Source organism: Malaya genurostris, chromosome 2 (genome assembly GCF_030247185.1).
Source record: "Malaya genurostris strain Urasoe2022 chromosome 2, Malgen_1.1, whole genome shotgun sequence".
Taxonomy (NCBI): domain Eukaryota; kingdom Metazoa; phylum Arthropoda; class Insecta; order Diptera; family Culicidae; genus Malaya; species Malaya genurostris.
In genome coordinates this window covers 248,260,222-248,285,348 of record NC_080571.1, presented here as the reverse complement: position 1 = coordinate 248,285,348, position 25,127 = coordinate 248,260,222, and the positions used below count along the sequence as shown (strand labels likewise).

Here is a 25,127-nt window from a genome sequence, read left to right as displayed (position 1 = left end):
CCAAGTGGAACTCGGTGGAACTTTTTTTTAGGTCTTTTCAAAGTTAGTTTTAATCACTGAATTATGACAACCCCCTTAAAACTAGTTTTCTAGTCATAACTTGTATCGAGTTATTTTTTTATGCATACTTCGTTTGGAATAATTGTAGAAAATATAAAATTTCATAATTTTGTAGAAGCTAATGCATAATTTTACTTCTTACCTAGAAAACCTTGTGCCGAAGCGAAATATGCAACTTAATGCAGCAAACTTTTATAATACTTATAGGAGAACATGTACCTTATCAAATTTATTTTCTAATGAGAATATCTTGAGTAATATTCGTGTGACTCATTTTAACTATGGCCATGCTGAAACCATGAATGGTTAAGAAACAGAGGGCGCACAGTGGTCCAAAACTGGAAAAAGACAGTCACAAGTCTGTACAGACTTTCACTGATTTTTAAGAGCTAACGTGTCTTCGAAGAAGTTTTACAAAATTATATAACGCTTCTTTTGAAAGTAGCACCTTAATTTTTGTTAAGGGGGTAGTACCGATTTCGAAAAAAAAATTGTTTTTGACGAAAAATTTTTTTTCTATCTCTTTTCAAAGAAAAAAACATTTCAAGTATTTTTGATGAAGATATGAATAATGTAAAAAAAAAATTTTTTTTGAGATATTCGCGTTATTTTAAAAACAGTTTTTTTTTTATTTACCAACGTTTAATTTATCTCTATTGCCTAAGTATCTACTACAAAGTTAGCATTTAAATGAGCAACTTTTCCCAATACTTTCCACAACCTAACCAATCAACTAGGTTACCTAATAAATCATTACAATATGTCACTTAGCCGCATTGCATTCGATCAATCAGTATCAGCCACGCTATCGTCCGAGTTTTCCGTATCGCGAATTTCTTGTTCTGTTGTAAGTTCTAGCATATCAATTGCTTCCAGTGACAATGTCTTTCCAGTTTTGATAGGTTTGTAATAAATATTCGAAATCAGTGGGTCAGACGCTACTAGGAGTCTACAAAAAACAACTGTCATCGTTTTTTCACGGCTGTTTTTCCTCGTGCCCAAGTTTGGATTTTTTTTTATTTGTTTATTAATTTTTAACTTTTTTCATTCAATAAACTATAAAGGTTGTTTTATGGAATCGCTTATTTGAAACCTAAGAAATAACCGTACATTCATGCCTTGGACGAATTTTTGTATCTTTGTTATATTTTACAGGCTGTTGAAAAAAAGACTTTGTGTGAAATACCCCATGGATTATTACTATACATGCTATGCACGTATGCAAATACACCCAAACCTCCATTTACGAACCTTATATATGTATGTATGTATGCTTACACACTCACTCGTTTGCGTATATGTGTATATATTTATACATATAAATGATCGCTTTTACTTCTCCAATATTTATATGTATTAGGATATACAAATATTTGCACACGAACGTACGTATATTAATACATATATACATATATAAGTTACGTAAATGGAGGTTTGGGTGTATATGAAAGATATTTCTAACCTATTTCTGACTACCAGTCTGGACGCGCGTAAACACGCATAAACAAGTTCATGCTTGCATGCGCAACTTAAGCAAATTGTTGCGATTTTTATTTGGTTACTTTTTACAACTGACAATATTAGAATAAATCTAAGTGGAACTAGATGCAATTTTAGGCCTTTTCAAATTTAGTTTTAATTATTGAAAATCCGAAAAATTATCAAAACTTCAACACATATTTAAAAATGGAAAAATGTTTTCTAGACAAAATATGATAAAGTATTGTTAAAGTACAAACCTTTACGAAGAGATTTCATGTTTAAACGTGTAAATAAATTGAGTTATCGCGAAGCAACACGATTTTTAAGACGAGATGTTGATCGGGCGACGCTCACTGCAAAAGTGAGTTACAGAAATAGCAGACGCGTGACGCCATCTGTTTCTTAACCATTCATGGTTTCAGCATGGCCATAGTGAAAATGAGTCACACGAAGAGTACTCAAGATATTCTCATTGGAAAATAAATTGGATAAGATACATGTTCTCCTATAAGTATTATTAAAGTTTTCTGCATTAAGTTGCATATTTCGCTTCGGCACAAGGTTTCCTAAGTAAAAAAAGGTGAATTAAGCATAAATTTTCCAGAAAAGAATAAACTTATGCATTAGCTTCTACAAAATTATGAAATTCTATATTTTCTACAATTATTCCAAACGAAGTATGCATAAAAAAATAACACGAAACAAGTTATGACTAGAAAACTAGTTTTAAGGGGGTTGCCATAATTCAGTAATTAAAACTAACTTTGAAAAGACCTAAAAAACAAGTACCACCGAGTTCCACTTAGATTTTTTTTATGATATTGGGCACATCTTTTCCGACAAATTTTGTAAAAATCAGCTGCATAAAGTTGCATATTTCGCTTCGGTGCAAGGTTTTATCCTAGGTAAAAAAAGGTAAAATGTTGCATAACTTTGCCAGGAAAGAACAAACCTATGCACTATCTTCAACAAAAATATGCGATTTTATAAATTCTACAATTATTCAAAACAAAGTATGCATAACAAAACAACTCGAAACAATTTATGAATAAAAAACTGATTTTAAGGGGGTTGCCATAAAAACGCTTTGTATATCCGAAACGGTGCGACCTAGGCTTTTGGTATATTTGACAAAGTAAATCATTTTTAATAGTTCTAAAACTTTGTAGAAGAAAAAAATATTCTATCTCTTCAGAAAAAAAAGTTATGGTTACATTTTTTATCAAAGTAGGCCATGAACAATTAATGATAGGATCAAATTACGCGGTATATATTTGTAAATAATTTCTTCAAAGCAACTATATGCATTATAAGAACGGTTTGGCAGCTACTGATTTATGTCCACGTTTTTATTGATTCGAACCACTGTGCGTCAGTTTAGACGTTACACTTCTTGTGTAATAAAAAAGTGTCTTGCAAATAGCATTAACTTTACGTCTGCTCAGCGGATTATGTTGATCCGGGGGTTTGCGTCAGCATAATCTGCTGACGCACTGATGAGTCGAAGACGAAACGTAAACTTAATAACACAATGGATTTTCCAAATAACTGTGCAGAATTTTTTTCCCTCTTTCGGCTTCCATGTTGATTGTTTACAAAGTACAGTCGATTTGTGGAATCACAAAAATCATACGTGAAGCTGACAAAATTCCCGACACGTGGGCGCCAAGAACTTGCAAATCCGTCCACCAGGAGCACCACAATATGAGCAAAAGTTTGTTGCAATTCTAAATGAAGCAAGCTTTATTATACTGTGGTATTTTTCAAAATAATTCTTTTTAATTCTTGAACGAAAACATAAAAGTTTGTTTGGGCATCAACCATTATAACCTACAAATTGAAACAGTTTTCGAATCAGCTAAACCATCTCTGTGAAAAATAAGTGTGTTTTACTGTTTCTGGTACTTTCGGAACTGATATCCGAGAGTTGGTATAGTCAAAGTCGATTAGTCAATCATTTATAACGGTTTAAAAAAATGTTTGGAAAATCAATGAGAGAAAAAACAAAGCCCTTCCTTATCAACCTATAGTAGTGTGATAATCGGTTTCTCTTGCGATTCAAATAAGACTATTTGAATGGCAAACGTTTCTAAGATTCTATCCTCGGCCGTTGGTATAGTGAGCTTCTATTTTTCCAATTCAAATCATGTAGTAAAATTTTTCTGATGGTCCAGTATTTAGACATTCGTGTTTCTAATCAAAAGTCAAGAGAAAGTACTTGTACTGTATAAAAACTGATTTATTCTACCATGAATCATCTTCCAAGTTTCCACGTAAATCAACAAACTAAAACCGTCCCAGAAGCATAATTGTATTAAGTGTTCTAAATGTAGCTTGAATGAATGTTTTACGGATCGTTTCCCATTTTTCCGGGGATCGTTTTGCTATAGTTTTGTTGGTGCTAAGCTAGTGCACTGCCTCTACACCGCCATAATTCAATCGCGTCAGCAGAAAGAGACAGAGCTGCGATTTTGCACTTTCACAGAACCAGTGCCACTTCGTCCATCGGCTACAGCTGCTGTTAACTTCGCACAAACTTTAACTCCAAGAATCCTGGAAGGCGGCATTTGAGTAACAATCGGTAAATGTTGTATTCCCCCGTGGAAACTGCAGTGCGCGGTTTTTCGTTGCTGCTTAGCTCGCCGAAACGGAAATGTAAGATTAATTGCATCGAGGGACTGCACTCGGTGCAGGATGAACTCGACACCAACTGATAGACTGACAGGGCGGCCGCTCTCCACGAACGGTGAGGTTTACCGGGTTTCGTTCGTGGCAATGGGAAACTGGCAAACGAAAATGGAATTATCCTCCAGCGGGGTTTGACTGCCAGCAGTGCTACCGGCTGAAATGCATTAGGAAAGATAAATTGATTCTCAAGTAGGTGTGAGTGTGTGTGTTGAGGTTGAAGAGAAGTTTTTGCTAGCTGATTTCCAGAATCTGGTGCGATGCGGTGCGGTACAGCGTAACCGAACGTCCCACGAGGACGCAATGCAACGATTCACAGATGAGCGAAACGTCAAATAGCTTAATTGGGATGATTTTTATTTGACGTTTGCTATCTTCAATTGAGATGGAACGGCACATTTTCAAAAGCGATTAATTTGTCTGGTGATGCGGAGAGAGTAGTGAATTTAATTAAAAATCGATAGACAATTTCCTCTTTTCCATGCATTCCATTGATATAATGAGACATAAATGTTATTTAAACAATAATTTAAACTTAAATTATTCCTACAATGACTATAGCATTTCTTTAATCGTTAGCTCAGGTAATAGCGCATTACATACAATATTCTGCAAGATTTTCTAACAAAATTATAGAGCAAGGAGGAATCTATAATCTGCATCCGAAAAGTCGGTTTTTGTGTACTATTTGACTCTAGTGTGAGGTATGACAAAGTCGTGTTGCTCCACGCGACCGCACTTTGCATGCTCTTTTTTTTAATTCACCTCCCACCACTGAAATAAAAAGTGTTTCTTCACCCACCATATAACCCAGACATAGCACTTACGAATTTCTATCCGCTTCGACAGCTTCATAAGAAAAATTGAAGAAGATTTCGATTCGTGAATTGACTCAAAATCACTCAAAGCAAAAAATTGATCGGAGGAAATTGACTGGAAAATATTCATATTATTTAAGGAGAGAGTTTACAGTTTTTATGATATATCGAGAAATAAGAAAAAGGCCTGTTTATTCCACACTTCGACATCTTAGTGCTGTAGCAACATCCAGGTAGAAGTGATTTGCAAACCAATAGCATTTTAATATTAAAACCAAACATCTCAATGGGAGAAATTCACATTATTTAGTTTGAAATAAAAGTTGAACTATCAAAAATCATAACAAAACATACCTGAGAAAATAGCTTAAAAACATAAAATTCAGTCATGATAATATCAAAGCAGGAACAAAATATTTATAAAAGATAAATTTTTCAGTTATTTGGTATTCTAGCATTCAGTATACAATGAGATCATAGGCATTTCTCCTATTTAATTGTGTAAAACAATTATTCGCAAAAAAGGGTAATGCATGAATACTAGGCGAGCAATAGATTAGGCGATACACTGAGCGAAATAAAAATAGCACCACCCCGTTTTACAGTAATACTTTTCTAGACTTGAGCTTGAGCTTGAGCTTGAGCGACCACCCCTGGTTGCTACTCCGTTACTGATCGGGATTAGCTGAAATTGTACAGGGAGTTTCTAGATGATCCATCCTGAGACTGGTAAATCATCCTTCAATGTACATCTTCTGGTAATCCCAGAATTCATTAATCTGTACCGGCGCCGGCCAGGCCCGAACGTAGATCGTCTAAGGAATGGGAAGGGATGTTAGTCCAACACTTGTTGTTACTAGAGGCCGTATATACTCCTGCGCACTCCACAAGTGTCACGGGAGAAGGATATTTGTTAGTAAAAATTTCAGTATTGTTATTATTCGCGCGCGACTCAGTATGTTCCGGTTTCAAGATGCTCGGATGCACCACTAAACTCACTGATTTCCCGAGTGAACGATTCAACAATATCCTATATTGAAGTCCCGGAAAGTCTTAATTCACAGCTCTTACTCGAGAAAACTGAAGAAAGATTTGCAATACTATCGCGTAAAGAATAAAAACTTACCTATTTTTTAAAAGTGAAATTACGCGATACAAAACAAACGAGTGAATAGGATTTAGACAAAGTAGTTGATTCATTGCATTGACATATTTTAAACAGTTGTTATAAAATCTATTTATTATTTATTATTCTTTATTATGTCCGCTTTATTATTTTAATTAATTATTAAAATTATTAATTGTTTATATTGGTTGATCTGGGCAGCCGGCTACCGAGAAAAATCTTAGTTTATTGTTTGAAATATTAATATCAAGTGTTTTTTTTACTATGTATTCAATATATCGATATATGTTATCTCTGTTATTAACTTTGTAATATCAACGGATTTGCGCAATAGTTTTAGATTATTTATTTATTTATCATTCAATTTAAATCCTGACAGACAATCAATGGCATGGAAGAAGAAAACATTCCAATTAAAACTTTTTTTCGAAGTTAGACGGAAATTGACAGGTTGAATGAAGAGATAATTTAGTAAAATAGGGTAATCAGAAGTGAAACATTGAAAATATCTGATAACTGAAAGGAAAAAGGAACTCCTGCAATTGTCGCCTTTTACGACATGGAAGCAGGAACCAATGATTTGCGCATAGATCTTATTGTTAAAATGAGTAGAAATTTCTGAGGCGGTACGCTAATGGTTTGGGGAGCATTTTCATTTCGTGGAAAACTTCCGTTGGCGTGGATTTCCACTAAAATGAGGTCAGAGGACTACATAGAGATGTTGAAGATAAGCTTGATTGAACACGGTGAGTCCTTGATGGGTCCGGATTACATTTTTCAACAAGATAATGCTGCAATCCATAGTTCAAAATTGACTAAAGGGTGGTTTTATGTCAAAAACATAGAAGTTATGGAGTGGCCAGTTTGTTCTCCGGATCTAAATCCTTTCGAAAATCTGTGGTCTATCCTCACTCGTTGCGTTTACGAAAACAGGAAACAGTTTGACAACGTAAACACGCTAAAAAATCGAGTTGGCGAATGTTGGAAGGAGATCACACAGGATATTCTTGAAAATCTGGTATTGTCAATGAATTCACGTTTAATTGAAGTTATTCGAAATAATGGTTCATACACACATTACTAAGTTGTTTTACAATGTAAAATTAGGTTATTTTGTGGAAAATAAACTCGTAATCCGGTAAATGAATAACTGCTGCTATTTTTATTTCGCACATTTTTTCATGAACTGTTCGGATAAAATGCGAATAGTCCATATAATAAGTATTATCACATACATACAAGATGTCAATAGAGTTGTTTGACTATTCTATATATAAATTGTTGTTTCTACGTTGAAGTCTAGCAACGTTTTGCGATAAAACAGGGTAGAGCTATTGTTATTTCGCTCAGTGTGCTAGAATCTATATGCTCTATATATAGATTCTGGCACGACCTTTACATGTGTGATCGGTTTAGCAAATGAAGTATTTTTCACTGGTCTAGAGATTTCTTTTACTAAAGACTAATTTTTGAAAAGGGCGTATGTGTCTTAAGCCACATTATTATCAGACAATTATAACTAGAAATCTATAGCTTCTACAAAAAATATGTCTACGAAGAAGTTGTAGGCATTCGAAGTTTTTTAAAAAAATATGCACTGAAAAAAAATCTTCCGATTTTTCGTGAAATCAAAAATAAAATTTATTTTACAAAATTCTCAGTTATTTTACCTCATGATTTTATTTTAATTTTATATCACAAACAACGTCAAGTTACAAGGAAATTTATTAATATTTTAGAATGACGATGCTGGAGAGATGATAAATTTCGAAAATAATTTTCGAAAAACGATGTTTTTAATTGGAATGAATGTATCTGAATAATTCAACATTATTCTCCAAGCCACGTTCAATGAAAATGCTCATGGGAAGCTACTTTCTAAACACAGTCATTTTCGAGATATATAAGGGACTAAATCGAGAAAATTGATATTTCGTGAGAATACGTTCTTTTTTTAATTAGTCCGGGTTTTCTATCGAAAAATTTATGATTTGTGTAATTCTCATAAAATTTTGAATAAGTTATTCTTTGACATCAAGATGGTGCGAGTAGCTGTTTGCAAATATGTTGAAAATAAAATCGAAGAAAAATCGCAAACTACTCGCAAACGAAAGGTCTCCCCGTCACCCTGAACGCTATTGAATAATTGTGAGATCGGATGTTTACTTTTTGAGTTATACAAAGTTATATGTCAAAATTCACAGTTTTTTGACAATATCTGTCACAATTGACCTTGAAACAGAATAATATTTTAGACTTAGATTCCGCACGGTAATAGCTATCCAAAAAGCCCTAGATTGTTAGAATCCGTCCATTTTTAACGGAGATATCGATATTTTTGTGTTAGTATTTTTTTGCCTTATTCCAGCAGTAAGAATTTTGAACGCTGTATGAAAAAGCAATACTTGGGAGCAACGTGAAACACGATTTTTTCTACTGTTACATATACATTTTTCTAAGTACCAGTATGACAGTGTATAGAATCCTTTTTAATGACATTTTGCCTCGGGCCGTTTTTAGTATGATTCGTTTTTGGCAACATAATCGTTCGAATATGACGTATATAAACGCGATGATGGCAGAATTTTCGAGTTGAAAGCAATTCCATAATTATTTTCATTTAAACTACTTACAGCAATGAATGCTGGAAGAACATAACACCCATATACCATTCGAATCAGTTCGTCGAGATTCTGATCTGATATGCGTGTGTGACACAAATAATTTAATTCAATTTTCTCCGAGATGGCTCAACTGTTTTCTACAAACTCAGATTCATACGAAAAGTGGTATATTCCTGAACAATGTTCCTGAATTTCAATTTGATCCGACTTCTGGTTTCGGAACTACAGGATGATATGTGAAACGAAATTAAAATTGTGTAACTTTTCAAATGAAATCTAAGAACCATCTACACTTCAAATGAAAAGTTTTAAGATCCTATAAAACATCTTGCTTTTCAGTCAAATCCAAATTCCGGTTTAGGGGATACAGGGTGATTAGTATAAAAATATCTATTTCACATAGATTAATCAGGTTTATCGAGTTTGTAAATTTGGATAGTCGATAACCAAATAAACTTATTCAGTTTTAGCGGTATTCAGGTTTCGATTCGAATTTAATTTGCACTATGATTTCTCAAAGATGTTTATACTGATTTTCAAACATTTTGAAACAAATGCAAACTATACAGCTACTCAGGGGAATTTATCTGTCCTCGACTACACCGATTTTGGAATTCCGGTTAAAGTATCGACACGTTTCTCAAAGATCAATCGTCTTCTAAAAAAAACGAAAATTCTAATTAAAAGAAACATATGGTCCCATACCAAATTAATGGATTTTATCCAATTCTTGGACTTAAATCCATTGCAATTTATTCATCATATTAATTTATGGCTATATGAATCGTTTCGGATTGTGCTGGTTCCTGAATACTGGCTCTGGAAGTACCTTAAATAATCGTAAACTCTAAAGTGGAACTTACTACAACATCTCATGAAATGTTCAATCGATTATCACATGTTTAGATTCAAATTCGATGCGATTTGCAGTTTCACTGCTAGGTGGATTAGGCACGTTTTTTTATTAACCAGCGATATGTTCTCGGTTTTGTTTTCAAAATTTATCGAAAACAGCTGTTCGCATCGTCTTGACGCCAAAGAATAATTTATTCAAAATTTCATGCGAATTACAATAATAATAATATTTGGCGAAGGAGAGCCCAGTCTATATCAATTTTGCCGATTTAGTTCTTCATATATTTCGAACTGCGTTTAGGAAGTAGCATTCTATGAGATTTTTCGATGAACGTGGAGAGAAATATTTCATTGTTCACCCAAGTAGCAATCCGCAACTAGTTCTGATACGACAAAGTAGAAACTAAGTTGCAACAAGAGCAAGAATATGTTTTTTATGTTGTACTGATTAAAACATGGTGACAGCAATGTTTCATCATAACATAACTAGTTACGAAATAGTTATTTAGGTTTCCAATAATAACATCTTTGTGTCATATTAAATTAAATATAATTTATAAGCTATCGTTACTTAATCCAAAAATATCTTTAATCACAACAATGCTTCTAGCTACTAGTTGAAAATAAGTTTATTTAACTTCAATAGTAGCAACCCGTAACTAGTTTTGATACCACTTAACCCAACTGTGATGCAACAAGAGCACGAACATGTTTTTTTATGTTATATTGATTAAAACAAGCTGACAGCAATGTTTCTTTATAACGTAAACATTGAACTAACTATCATTTGTAAGTTATCGTTACTTGATTCTAACATATCTTTAATCACAGCTATGCTTTTAGCTACTAGTTGAAAAAATGTTTATTTTCCGTTGCGAAATCATTAAAAATACGTAAGCGTATATGTAAATCGTTACTGTGAATTGATGTAGTAATAACTTAGATATTATAAGATTATAACATATAATTTCTTCATTGATTCAGATAGTTATTGGTAGGTTTTCCCAACGTTATGGTAACGAAAATGCAAACAAAACAACCTTTGTTGGCTTGAATATGGCGATCACACTATGGAGTCTCAAGAAGTGTATGAAACATAAATAAAACCAGGATATTACTTGTTTCAAAACTACTTTTTGCCGAAAATAGCGAAAGGCAGAAAGTCATTTTTGTTCTATGCACTGTCATAAACACGAAGAAAATAATATAGGGATTGAACATCGATTGTGATAATATTATAATTCTCATGATATATGAATTTAAAAAGATGAGAAATCACTCTACTGGGAATAATTTTGAGCATTCTGAACATAGGGTTATTTTGCTGTTTATTTTTTATATCTTTATAAACAGGTTTTGATTGACGGCGTATGAAAAACAGTTAAGTAAAATTTAATTCCGCTCTACAGTTTTAAAATCGTTGTGAAAATTGTACCTTGTATCAAGTTTGTGATTTAAAGCACTCTTCTGCTTTTTTATTGATGATAGAAAAGTGTTCTGTATTCATTCAATGTTTGTAATATCGATGGTGACTAAGTTTCAACTAGTTTACTTGAAAACAAGTTATGAAAAGATAAGTTCTTTCAGTATGACATTACAATGTAACGACAACTTATTGTTAGCCGACCTAGCAACTAGTAGAAACTGCGCTTTTTGAGTCATGCAAGTGGTTAGATGTTAGTAACAATCACTCAAATATCTGGTTGCAAACTAGTCACAAACAAGCTAGCGTAACAAAAATTGTTACTTGGGCAGATACATTCATTCCTATAAAAACATCGTTTTTCGAAAATTATTAAAAAAGTTTATTTATCAACTCTCCAGCTTTCTAAAACATTCATTAGTTTCCTTGTAACTTGACGTTGTTTTTAATATAAAATTTTTAAAAATCGTTCCGTAAAATAATTGAGAATTTTGAAAAATAAATTTGATTTTTGATTTCAAGAAAAATTGGATGAGTTTTATTCAGTGTATATTTTTAATTTTTTTTATATCGTTTATTTATACCCGGTTTTAACCTAGTTGCGGTCGTTCACCGGGTTTGTATCGTAATGGGAGGGGGGGGGTCTCAGTGGGGTGAGGGGAAAAATGGTTTGGGGGGAATTGGAGGTGGTGTATGTCTTAACAAATCTTTAAAATACATATCATGTTTATGTTATGTCTTATGGTGGCGCGATATGGGTCGAGGTGTGGAAGCACTAGTGTTCTTAAAACCGCAGACTGGATCCGTTTGGTTCGTGGTGACTCTCTGCGTTGCTCCGGCTGTCGGCCGCGGGGAACATCCCCGGGGCCCGCCCTGGCGGATGGCCGCTTTTTGGTTTTGGCGTTGTTCGTGAAATGATATAGATGATATAGTAAAATTAGAATTTGTAATTTAGAAATATAGGAGGCATGGTTAATTTTGGTGGGGGTGGGTGTATCTGGTGGTGGATGGGGGTGAGGAGAGGTGTTCCTCGGCAGATGTTAGTGCGCTATCCTGGGTTAAGATCTTATTAGTTCTGCGTCATAGATGGTGGAACCGTACCTTGAAGACCGGGCGGATGTTAGAGATCCGGCGTAAATTTGGAGTTGCGGAGGCGCTGTCTATTTGTGGCCGAATTTAGGACAGGAATCGTTTTTTGGTGATTGATGGTGGAGGGGTGTAGTTTTGGGTTAGGTTGCGGGGGGAGCCGTTGCCTCGTGATATAGTGAATGTGGGTGATGCGAGTATGACCCGTCCGTAGCCGAGACGGTACTCGCTGTTCCCGGCGGTCAGGGCGATCTGTCCATTTTCCCAGATCGCCCTTTATCTTGGGCAGCAGGCCGTCGGACGCTCTCCAATGTTGTACAAAGTGGTTGGAGAGTTTGGCCCTGAGATCCGTCAATATGTCGGCTGAAGGGACCTCAGATGCCGTCCGGCGACTTTTCCTACCTATAGCCGCAAGTGTATCCGCATTTTCATTGCCCGGGATCCCGCTGTGTCCAGGGATCCAGCAAACCGTGACATTACTGCCACAGTATGTCTCAATCGCCTGGACAAAGGGGTGCCTGGATCCTCCCGTCTCGAGAGCGGTGATTACCGCTAAGGAGTCCGAGAGGATCACGGCATTAGACCCCGGGGGGATGATTCTTATACACTCGAATATGGCGGCTGCTTCTGCCGAGAACACCGAGCAGATGGGGTTTAGGCTGCGGTGAATGGAGGTGTTAGGCCCCCAGACACCGAGCCCGGTGCCAGAGTTTGTCCGTGAGCCGTCCGTGTAGAATAAGGCTGAACCTTTGAACTTGTCGGATGTGATTTGGTTGAAACATCGTTTTGCAACTGCTGGTAGTGGTTTGGCTCCTAGGGAACAGTATATATGTTCAATAGATTACCTACTACTATTTTTTATAGAAGCTATAGATTTCTAGTTATAATTGTTTGAAAAAAAATCTGGCCTAAAACACATACGTCCTTTTAAAAAATTAGAACCTAGTTTAAACGTTGTTGAACTGAAAATGGAGTCGGTTTCAAACCTGGTTTTTATATCGGATTTGATCAAACACCTGTTGCTAAGTGCGAACCCAACACAGTTTCGTGAAAAAGTGTTTGTTTGATGACACTATCCTGGGTCTGTATCAGTTTTTTCAGTAAAGAAACTGGAAACCGGTAAAACCGATGTCGGTTCATTTGATCAGCTACTAAATTAATTTAGAAAACTGAAATAGTTTTGAATTCAAATAAGATCTAGATAGTTTTGAATTCATGAATCAGAACAAATTGGCTCAAATGACACGTTCCCCGGACATAGGATAAGATAAGTTAAGCTAACCTTTCTATATGAGAGGGCCAATCTGTATCCAAAAACATAAGAAACTAAATTATAATTTCGAGTGATTACTGAATGAGAAAGCCAAACTAAAGAAGTAGTGAATAAATAATGTTTTTTGTGAGTATTCTTACATTCTCATTCATCAACCTTTTCACGTAATAGGATATTGCAGATCACGACATACAGGTTAGAACAGCATCCAAATGATTCAGGCAAAGCAATATATCCTCAGATAGAGTACATCATCAGACATCCCGTTTCATTGGCATCATCCCCATCGAAAGCTATAGTTAATACTTACTGGTACGGTACACCATAATTGAATCTCGTTCACCGTCGTTGATCATCGTAATACAAATTAATCCACAAACAACCCAAGGCTGCTATTGAATTCCACAATCTACACCTCTCTCCGCAGTGGATCGCACCGACAATAATGGTGGGGCACTGATGCATATAATCGATACAGTATCATTGTCTTTTCTCCCCCTTCCCCACTTCCCAGCTTCCCAGCTTCCCAGCTCCAACGATACGAACTCACGAGGCAAGCAACATGCGAATAAGCCACTAAACAACCACCTGTGTTCTCTCCATTCATTCCTTTCAGAAGCATCGCTTGGATTACGTAACGTTCGCGTCACGGTGCCGACGGCGATCAGGAAGGGCGAGGCAGCGCATCTGTACTGCAACTACGAGATGGAAGACAAGGAACGGCTCTACTCAATCAAGTGGTACAAGGGGAAACGGGAGTTCTTCCGATATACGCCCCAGGAACAACCGTCGATGAAGGTGTTCAACACCGTCAGTGGGGTCGAGGTGGAGGTGAGTGGATTTTGACAGAGTAGAGCACTCGATGACATTAGAGCGGTAGCAAATTGGTGAAATTGTTATGGAACGTATCTTGCCAATCACAAAACCGGTTGAGTATCCCTCACGGAAGTATTTTCATCTTGTGATTCGATTACAGAACAATGATTATTTAAATCTTAAAGCCGTAAACTATTCCGTATGAAATATTAAGAGGCAATATCACGCTTTCCTTTGATCTTTAGATGCGCTGTTTGACAGTATGAATTTTACAACAGTTATGTACCGGACAAACCGAGAACCGTTTCTGACAGTTCACAAAAGAGTAATCTGTTCACTGGTTGGATTAGATTTGACAGGTGCCGAATCATCCGGAATTGACCTCATTCTCATCAATTCTAATTGAATGATTCAAGTCCGTGAAAAGAACGTCCAAACCGTCGTAATTGGAGCATTTTTATTACCAACAGGGATTAAATCCTTGCTTAAGCTTCCTTCCTGCATTATCATTCTATCCAGCAGCTAATTTTTCTTCCGTAATCTCACTCGGTACCGGACCTGTGCGCCGGAACGCGCTGCTTGCGGTGTGTCATCGAGCGTTGTACGAAAATAATTGGTTTTTCTTAAATTTGTTGAAAACATTTTCGAACCCTCTTGCTATTTGGTCAATTTCTGCTCGGTCATGGTCGATGTGCAGTCCTAGTGGCTTCGGTACTACTGTCAGCAGTTTATTTTTTGGTGCTTGCCCGAGTAGAGTAAAACAATTGAGTACACCCAAACTTCCGTTCACGAACACTTTTTTTACGTTACCTCTCTTTACGTAACTCTTTTTACGAACCAAATTCCGAATAACGTAAACTTTTTATACGAACCTACTTCATAAAGCGAGGTTTTGGCATACAATGAAAAACATTTACGGCTCATCTATATTCCATGAAAACTACTACAATTTGAGTTTTTTTGGAACGGGTTTAAAGAGTAGATTTCGGAATAATGGCAGCTTCCGGTTTCTTGGTATTCCTTAAAAACCCTTACAACATGGATATTTTCGGAACGGGATTGATAGGTAGATGTTTGAAAACTATGTTTGAGGTATTTCTGAAATCCAATAAGGCGACTTCCGGTTTCTTGATATTCATTGAAAACCCTTACAATATTGGTATTTTTGGAAAGGATTAAATGCAAAGATGCCGGAGAACCCTTAAAATAAAGGGATCTTTTGAGTACATTGGATGCAAATAAATTATATTTGAGCTCGTTTCAAAGCTCTATGTGATGACTTCCGGTATAGTGTTTTCAAGAAATACGGTGAAAATTTTCAAGGAATAGTAATAAACTGAAGTCGCCCTCCGACATCTACTTATCGATCCCGTTCCCAAAATACCCATATTTTTAGGAGTTTCAACGAACATCGAGAAACCGGAAGTCGCCATCTTGGATTTCAGAATTAAATCAAACATTGTTTTCCGACATCTACTCATCCATCCCGCTCGAAAAATATCCGTATTGTAAGGGTTTTTAAGGAATATCAATAAACCGGAAGCCGCCATATTGGTTTTTGCGACCAAAAACATCATTTTTTTGCACTTACTCTTCACATCTGTTCCGAAAATAGTCATAACAGTTCGGCTGAAAATCGTATCGTTTAATAGAAACACACATTTTTTGCCAAAATTCGTTTTTATTATTCAACATAATTGCCATCAGAGGCGATACAGCGATTATAGCGATCTTACAACTTTTCGATACCAGTTTTGTAGTACGATTTGTCCTTTGCCTCAAAATAGGCCTCAGTTTCAGCGATTACCTCTTCATTGCTTCTAAATTTTTTACCAGCGAGCATTCTCTTGAGGTCTGAGAACAGGAAAAAGTCACTGGGGGCCAAATCTGGAGAATACGGTGGATGAGGGAGCAATTCGAAGCCCAATTCGTTCAATTTCAGCATGGTTTTCATCGACTTGTGACACGGTGCATTGTCTTGATGAAACAAAACTTTTATCTTCTTCAAATGAGGTCGTTTTTTTTTAAATTTCGTCCTTCAAACGCTCTAATAACGCTATATAATAGTCACTGTTGATGGTTTTTCTCTTTTCAAGGTAGTCGATGAAAATTATACCATGCGAATCCCAAAATACAGACGCCATAACCTTACTGGCCGATTGTTGAGTCTTTCCACGCTTTGGGTTCGGTTCATCGCATGCAGTCCACTTAGCTGACTGTCGATTGGACTCCGGAGTGAAGTGATGGAGCCATGTTTCGTCCATTGTTATATATCGACGAAAAAAATCGGTTTTATTTCGATATAACAGCTCCAAACACTGCTCAGAATCATCAAATCCTTGTTGTTTTTGATCGATTGTGAGCTCTCATATCCAAATATTCGTGAATAATATGTCCAACACGTTCCTTTGATATCTTTAGGGTGTCAGCTATATCGATCAACTTCACTTTACGGTCATTGAAAATCATTTTGTGGATGTTTTTCACGTTTTCATCGGTAACAGCCTCTTTTGGACGTCCACTGCGTTCATCGTCTTCGGTGCTCATATGACCAGTACGAAATTTTGCAAACCACTTACGAATTGTTGCTTCGCCCGGTGCAGAGTCTGGATAACACTCATCAAGCCATTTTTTTGGTTTCGGCGGCACTTTTTTTCATCAAAAAATAGTGTTTCATCAACACACGAAATTCCTTTTTTTCCATTTTTTTCACAATAACAAAAGTAGCTTCACTCAAAATGCAATATCTCACAAACTAATAATCAGACAGCTGTCAAATTTATACACGTATCTTTTGAAGGTTGGTACTAACTGAAAATGGTATGGATTTAATTCTAGTGGCGCCCTCTCATAGAAACGATATGAACTTTTCAGCCGATCTGTTATAATGGGGGGTTTCCACATTCATTACACAAAACTTTTCTCACGAAGTAAATTCCAAAGAACGTAAACTTTTTCTACGAACTACCTCTATTTACGAACCCTCGTTTAGTTCGTAAATGAGCTAATGCTAAAGCTAATGCTAAAGCTAATGCTAAAGCTAATGCTAAAGCTAATGCTAAAGCTAATGCTAAAGCTAATGCTAAAGCTAATGCTAAAGCTAATGCTAAAGCTAATGCTAAAGCTAATGCTAAAGCTAATGCTAAAGCTAATGCTAAAGCTAATGCTAAAGCTAATGCTAAAGCTAATGCTAAAGCTAATGCTAAAGCTAATGCTAAAGCTAATGCTAAAGCTAATGCTAAAGCTAATGCTAAAGCTAATGCTAAAGCTAATGCTAAAGCTAATGCTAAAGCTAATGCTAAAGCTAATGCTAAAGCTAATGCTAAAGCTAATGCTAAAGCTAATGCTAAAGCTAATGCTAAAGCTAATGCTAAAGCTAATGCTAAAGCTAATGCTAAAGCTAATGCTAAAGCTAATGCTAAAGCTAATGCTAAAGCTAATGCTAAAGCTAATGCTAAAGCTAATGCTAAAGCTAATGCTAAAGCTAATGCTAAAGCTAATGCTAAAGCTAATGCTAAAGCTAATGCTAAAGTTAATGCTAAAGCTAATGCTAAAGCTAATGCTAAAGCTAATGCTAAAGCTAATGCTAAAGCTAATGCTAAAGCTAATGCTAAAGCTAATGCTAAAGCTAATGCTAAAGCTAATGCTAAAGCTAATGCTAAAGCTAATGCTAAAGCTAATGCTAAAGCTAATGCTAAAGCTAATGCTAAAGCTAATGCTAAAGCTAATGCTAAAGCTAATGCTAAAGTTAATGCTAAAGCTAATGCTAAAGCTAATGCTAAAGCTAATGCTAATGCTAATGCTAAAGCTAATGCTAAAGCTAATGCTAAAGCTAATGCTAAAGCTAATGCTAAAGCTAATGCTAAAGCTAATGCTAAAGCTAATGCTAAAGCTAATGCTAAAGCTAACGCTAAAGCTAATGCTAAAGCTAATGCTAAAGCTAATGCTAAAGCTAATGCTAAAGCTAATGCTAAAGCTAATGCTAAAGCTAATGCTAAAGCTAATGCTAAAGCTAATGCTAAAGCTAATGCTAAAGCTAATGCTAAAGCTAACGCTAAAGCTAATGCTAAAGCTAATGCTAAAGCTAATGCTAAAGCTAATGCTAAAGCTAATGCTAAAGCTAAAGCTAATGCTAAAGCTAATGCTAAAGCTAATGCTAAAGCTAATGCTAAAGCTAATGCTAAAGCTAATGCTAAAGCTAATGCTAAAGCTAATGCTAAAGCTAATGCTAAAGCTAATGCTAAAGCTAATGCTAAAGCTAATGCTAAAGCTAATGCTAAAGCTAATGCTAAAGCTAATGCTAAAGCTAATGCTAAAGCTAATGCTAAAGCTAATGCTAAAGCTAATGCTAAAGCTAATGCTAAAGCTAATGCTAAAGCTAATGCTAAATCTAATGCTAAAGCTAATGCTAAAGCTAATGCTAAAGCTAATGCTAAAGCTAATGCTAAAGCTAATGCTAAAGCTAATGCTAAAGCTAATGCTAAAGCTAATGCTAAAGCTAATGCTAAAGCTAATGCTAAAGCTAATGCTAAAGCTAATGCTAAAGCTAATGCTAAAGCTAATGCTAAAGCTAATGCTAAAGCTAATGCTAAAGCTAATGCTAAAGCTAATGCTAAAGCTAATGCTAAAGCTAATGCTAAAGCTAATGCTAAAGCTAATGCTAAAGCTAATGCTAAAGCTAATGCTAAAGCTAATGCTAAAGCTAATGCTAAAGCTAATGCTAAAGCTAATGCTAAAGCTAATGCTAAAGCTAATGCTAAAGCTAATGCTAAAGCTAATGCTAAAGCTGATGCTAAAGCTAATGCTAAAGCTAATGCTAAAGCTGATTTGTCTGTGCGTATGAAAATGGCCATTATAATTGATTTATTGTTTGACATATCGCACTACCAGCATTATTGACTGGTTTCATAATAAAAAAAAATACTCATCAGTAACTGAACCGGGTCAAATATGGGCGTAAAATGTACTTTCAAACAGTATTTTGTTACAATCTTCCGTTCGGGCTGGAGTGTTTTCTTCTGAGTTCTGTATAATCTTCCTATGTGCTTAAATGAACTAAACGAGATGCTTCTCAAAACTGACAGTAGCATCGTGGAACTTGTGAAACCAAACCGCACAATATCGAAAAAAAACTTTGAAAATTCAGCACATGTACTGTTTCGCAACGCCACCCGGAAACAGGAAATTCCAACTGTTCTAACTGGGAACGAAAGGTGTTCATGCTTCAGTATTTCCATTGGGAACAAACTACAAAGGATTGCTATCCTGGCAGCAAGAGAAAAAACTGCTTCAAAAGACGTAAAGTTCGTGACATGAAACTTCGGTGAAAAAGTCCTAAGGAAGCCAAAGGTGAGACTGCACAGACACAACTGCTACCTACACTGCGGCTTGAAAATAATACCAGTTAACAGGCAAGTTCGATGCACCTTTTTTCTGAAGACATATATGGAAAGAGGATTGGCTTGTTGTTGTGGTGGATTGTTGTAACAGTCATTTTCATATAATGAAGCACTGAACATGTGCTGGACTGGTTCTATTTCGATAAATTTGAAACAAATCTGTTGGCGATAAAAAAATTGTATCTGCGTTTCGTGAAATCTTTTATTTAAGAGTTACAAAATTTCTAGAAAAGGGAAGGATTTTTATGTAAATTCGTATTTATAAATAGGAATAACTTACTGCAGTGTATTTTCTCTATCGACCAACAATTCAACGAAAAACTGGCTTGATTTCTATTCCTGAACCTTCAGATATATAAAATTTTACATTTTATCATTAGAATAATTAGTTTTAGAAATTTTACCTTAGTCTTTAAGTTTTAGTTCAACACGATTAGGTTAAGTTTTAAATTATATAGTTTTAAGTAGATCAAAATTCAATTTTTTCCGGCTTGAAAGCGTGCACTTTTACTTTTCATTTCTTCTTCTTTTACTTTTCGTTTTCTTCTTCCCGTCTTTCGTCAACATCCTTTGACATTTCGACAGCCGATCCCCCTGTCAGTCGACGGGTGTGGACGGCGTTTCTTCTGGTGTTTTTACGCAGGGGTGGACTGGAGCCGTCGATCGACGTTGCGTTCTTAACACTCCCCTCTTCAATGCATCGAAGATCCTTCTGAGATGTATTCCCTCGTACGTCAACGTCGAGAACCGCGAGCTTGACGGCCGGCCGCTCGTATACCCCATTGGTGGTTTGCACGGTTGCCGACCTAACTTGTCCGTCTGATGCTACTTTGGTCGCTATGACACGTCCTTTTGGCCAACAGTTGCGAGGGAACCTCTCGTCGACGATAACCACAATGTCGTTGATTTTAATCGGTTTTACTTCCTCGATCCATTTCGCCCTGCGAGTCAGAGAGGGAAGATAGTCGCGTAACCATTGCTTCCAAAACTGGTTCGCTACACTCTGCGATGGACGCCAATTTTGCTTCAGTCGCGCAGGATTATCGTCGAAGCAGGTCCAAGGAAGCAGTCCGTTGGACGACCCAATGATGAAATGGTTGGGAGTTAGAACTGGAGATTGGTCATTGTCAAGCGGGATTTCAGTTAACGGCCTTGAGTTAACGATGTGCTCCACTTCAATCAGTATGTTCCGTAGTGTTTCATCTGTTGGCGAACGATTTGGGAGTAATCTGTCTAGATTTTGCTTGACCGTGCGTATTAGTCTCTCCCACGCTCCACCCATATGAGGCGACATGGGCGGAATGAAGCTCCATGTTGTGTGGGATGTGACGAATACAGCTGATATCCTATCGTGGTCTAACTGGTCGAACTGCGTCCTCAATTCCTTATTAGCGCCCACAAAGTTTGTACCGCGGTCGCTATAAATAGCATTTGGAATACCTCTTCTAGCAATCACGTTGCGTAGAGCCATAATACACGAGTCAGTAGTGAGTGAGTGAGCGACTTCCAAATGGATGGCCCGTACAGTCAAGCAAGTGGCTATAACCCCCCAGCGTTTTTCCGATCGGCGACCGACAGATACTGTCATTGGCCCAAAGTAATCCACCCCCATGTGACTAAAAGGTCGACTGTAGGCAGCGAGGCGTGACGGTGGCAGGTCGCTCATCAAAGGCGCTAGCGGCCGAGCGCGTTCGTTTTTACAGAATTGACAACTGTTGCGGATCGATTTGTAGACGACTTTCAATCGAGGAATGTAGTAATGCTGTCTCAGCTCATTTATCGCGGTCGCATGGTTTTGATGAAGAAATCGCTCGTGAACATTCTTTATTAGCAATTTGGTTACGCCATGACTTCTAGGAAGGATGATTGGGTTTGCGACACTGCTGCTGATAAACTGGCAAGCACCCGTTCGTCCTTGATGTCTTAGAACTCCCTTCTCATCAATAAATAAACGGAGCGCGGCTAGAGGACTGCCCTTTGGAAAATTCCTTTTCGAAAGTTTGCTTGAGTTCACAGACGTAGTAGCGATCTCGTCACTGTAAACGCTTTCCTGAGCAATTCGGTATAAGTAACATTCAGCATCAAGTATTTCCTCGCGTGTAAGGGATCCGTTGATTCTAGCGATGTTTCGTATCGATCGCTGCATGTTCCGACTGGCTCTGAACACGTAAGCAGTAGTCTTCAGAAGTATTGGCCATCGACTGAATCTGTCCACATCAATCAGCGGTTCAGGGACTTTGAAATGGAGTTGTAGGTGTGGGCGGATTTCCGTATGTGTGGCTCCAACGAACTGCAAGGGAGCTGGCCATTCTTCTTTCATTTTCCAGAGGAACTCGGGTCCGATGAACCATCGGCTTGAACTGTTCAAACAGGACGCGCCTTTCCATTTAGTTCCTTCATCAGCCACGTTGAGTTTCGATGAAACCCAACGCCATTCACGGAGGTTCGACGTTTCCAGAATTTCGCTGATTCTCACCGCGACATATTGACTGTACCTTCGATGATCCGAGTGAAGCCAGCACATAACGTCTCTGGAATCTGTCCAGAAGTAGCGTTTTCGAATGGTAATCGAGAGAGAACGCAGCATTGTATCTGCTAGTCTAACGCCGATTATAGCGGCTTGTAATTCCGAACGTGGTATGGATAAAAATTTCAACGGTGCTACTCTGGTTTTTGCTCCAGCTAATGCACATTCCACTGTGTGCCCTTGTTGGTATCGTAGGTAGACTACCGCCGAGAACCCGTTTTCACTGGCGTCTACAAAGGTATGCATTTCGACTTCGGTGGTTTCCTCAGCTGAAGTGAAAACCCGATAACATCTTGATATCTTCAGATCAGAAACCTTGGGGAGAATACGTAACCATATGAGCCACTTCTCGAAATGTGAGTCGTGGATATGCTCGTCCCAATCAATGCATGCCCGCCAAATCTCCTGTAAAAGGGTGCGAAGGAACATCATAAAATGACCGATTAATCCGAGCGGGTCAAAAACCATCATTAACGTCCGCAAGATCTCACGCTTTGTCGGCCGTTTCCTTCCGGATAACAGATCTGGATCGTGACGGGTAGATAGTTTGTACGTGAAGCAATCTTCTGCAGTATCCCACCACATTCCCAGAACCTTTTCGGTGGTACCCGTTTCGCCAATACACAAGCTCTTTTCGTTAGTCTTTTCACTTTTTAGTGCATCTACGACGTCCGGTGAATTTGAGACCCAGTTTCGCATTTCGAAGCCTCCGGATGCATGGATCTTTTTTACCTCAGTTGCTAATTGAGTGGTCCTATCGATCGTCTCAGCGCTAATCAGCATGTCGTCAACGTAGTGCTGGTAAATTATCGCGTTCACGGCTTCTGGGTAGTCATGCTCGAACTGCTTTGCGTGGGTGTTTTTAACAAATTGAGCGGTACTTGGAGAGCAGCATGCTCCGAAGGACATGACTTGCATAACGTAGATGCTAGGGTATTTGTCAGATTCGTTTTCTCTCCAGAAAAAACGTTGGCATTGCTGGTCTGCAGGTCTCATTTGAACTTGGTGGTACATTTCTCTAATGTCCCCGGAGACAGCCACACGGAACTCCCGAAAGCGAATCAAGACAGATAGAAGTGACGTCAAGTTGTCAGGCCCTTTCAGCAGCACTGAGTTCAAAGAAATTCCGTATGAAGTCGCGGCTGCATCCCAGACTAGTCTTATCTTACCGGGTTTGTTATGATTCACTACCGGGAACATTGGAAGATACCAGATTCGGTCATGTGGTTCCTCTAATTCATCTGCGGTAAGTTTTCTGACGTAGCCTTTCGTTACGTAATCGTCGATTTTCGCCTTTAGCGCTTGTGCTAGATGGGTATCCTTTTGCATACGCCTTTCGAGACATTGATATCGTCTCAGTGCCATCTGCTTGCTATCTGGAAGCCTGACGTTATCATATCGCCATAGAAGGCCCGATTCGTAACGCCCGTTTGCGCACTTGGTCAGTGTTTGCAACAACTCTTCCGCCCTTCGGTCGTCGTAGGATAATAGCATACTTTCTGGTTTGCTGACACCGAGGCTCTCCAACGAGAAGTATTGTTTGATGGCCTCGTCCAGATCTTCATTCGGTTTGGTTTCACATTGGCAGAGTCGAACGCTGTGATGATTTACACAATCGCCGGCCTTCGTTCTCGAACAGTTTCCGTAGACCATCCATCCTAAACGAGTTTTAACCGCTATGGGTTCGTTTGCTTTTCCTTCGCGGCATTTCAAGACATTTCCTAACTCAGCGTGGTCAAGGCCGATAAGAAGTCGTGGACTGATATCTCGATACGATTCGATCGGCAAATCTTTTAGATGATGGTACTTAGCTTGCATCTCGGACATGACGAGCGTCTGCGGCCGCATTTGTAAATCACTGACAGTATGCACTTCGCGAAGAGTAAACGTTTTTGAGGAATTTGACGCACTTGAGATCTGCAATTCAACCCTTTGAGACATGGCTTCCATTCTGTTCGTACCTCCGGTCCATCGCAAACATAGCGATTGTGTTGGCCCTTGGATTCCTATTTCGTCAGCTAAACTCTGCTCCATAAGCGTGAGCTCTGAACCGTCGTCTACAAATGCGTAAGTACGTAACGTCTTCGATGGACCCCGAAGAATGACTGGTACAATCCTGAAGAGAATTTCTGACTGACCTTGATGCACGTTACAGCTGGTGTTGGTTGCTTGATTGCATTGAGCTCGCGGAGTATCGGTAGTCCTGGCTGATGTATGCTTAGTTTCATTGTGAAGGAGTGGATTATGGAGATACGAACAACCGTCAACACCGCACACCTTTTTCTGCTTGCACGGACCATTATGCTTCCGTAAACACTTCCGACAGATTTTGAAATCCCGCACTACTGCCCATTTTGAATCATAGCTGAGCTCCTTGAAACGTTTACACTGCGCTAAAGTTGAACAACTCCCTTTACAGGCCACACACTCTTTTGAAACGAAGGATTGCTGGTCTGTCTGTGTTATCTGCAGTTTACCTACTGGATGACGTTCCTCCTCGGAGTGGAGATTCAGAAAGCCGTCTTTCTTCGTTGCTCTTGAACGGTAATCGCTGCATACGGAGACCGAAACGACGCTTGCATCCTCGGCAATACACCGTAACCACACGCTGAAGTCCAAGAGGTTTGGAGTAGGATTGTCACGGCAGCTTCTTGCCCAATCTAGCTTTAACGTTGGCGGCAGTCGTTCCACCAGCTCGTACCTCAACGAAGCGTTATATAAGAAATCGGCAATATCGCAGGCTTCTACTGTCGCAACAAGATTTTCAACACTAAGCGCAAACTGGATTACGGTATCTAGTTTTTCGATATTAGGAGACGGCAGAGATCTAATTTTTCTGACAATTGCTTGTATGATGGCCTCCGGCCTTCCGTACAGCATCTTGAGTGTAGTCATAACTCCTTGTACGTTCGATGGGTGAAGTAATCGACATTTGACCGCTTCCAATGCCTTT

The 25,127-nt window shown here is 38.0% G+C and overlaps 1 protein-coding gene across 12 annotated transcripts in view; it reads left to right on the top strand.

Moving 5' to 3' along the window:
• Window positions 1-25,127, top strand: part of LOC131428837 (uncharacterized) — a 505,952-nt gene that overhangs the window by 377,213 nt on the left and 103,612 nt on the right. For all 12 annotated transcript variants that reach the window (XM_058592893.1, XM_058592883.1, XM_058592886.1 and 9 more), the window contains one exon: window positions 14,049-14,263. In XM_058592893.1, the coding sequence (XP_058448876.1) occupies window positions 14,049-14,263 (215 nt within the window). The remainder of the gene's footprint in view (window positions 1-14,048; window positions 14,264-25,127) is intronic.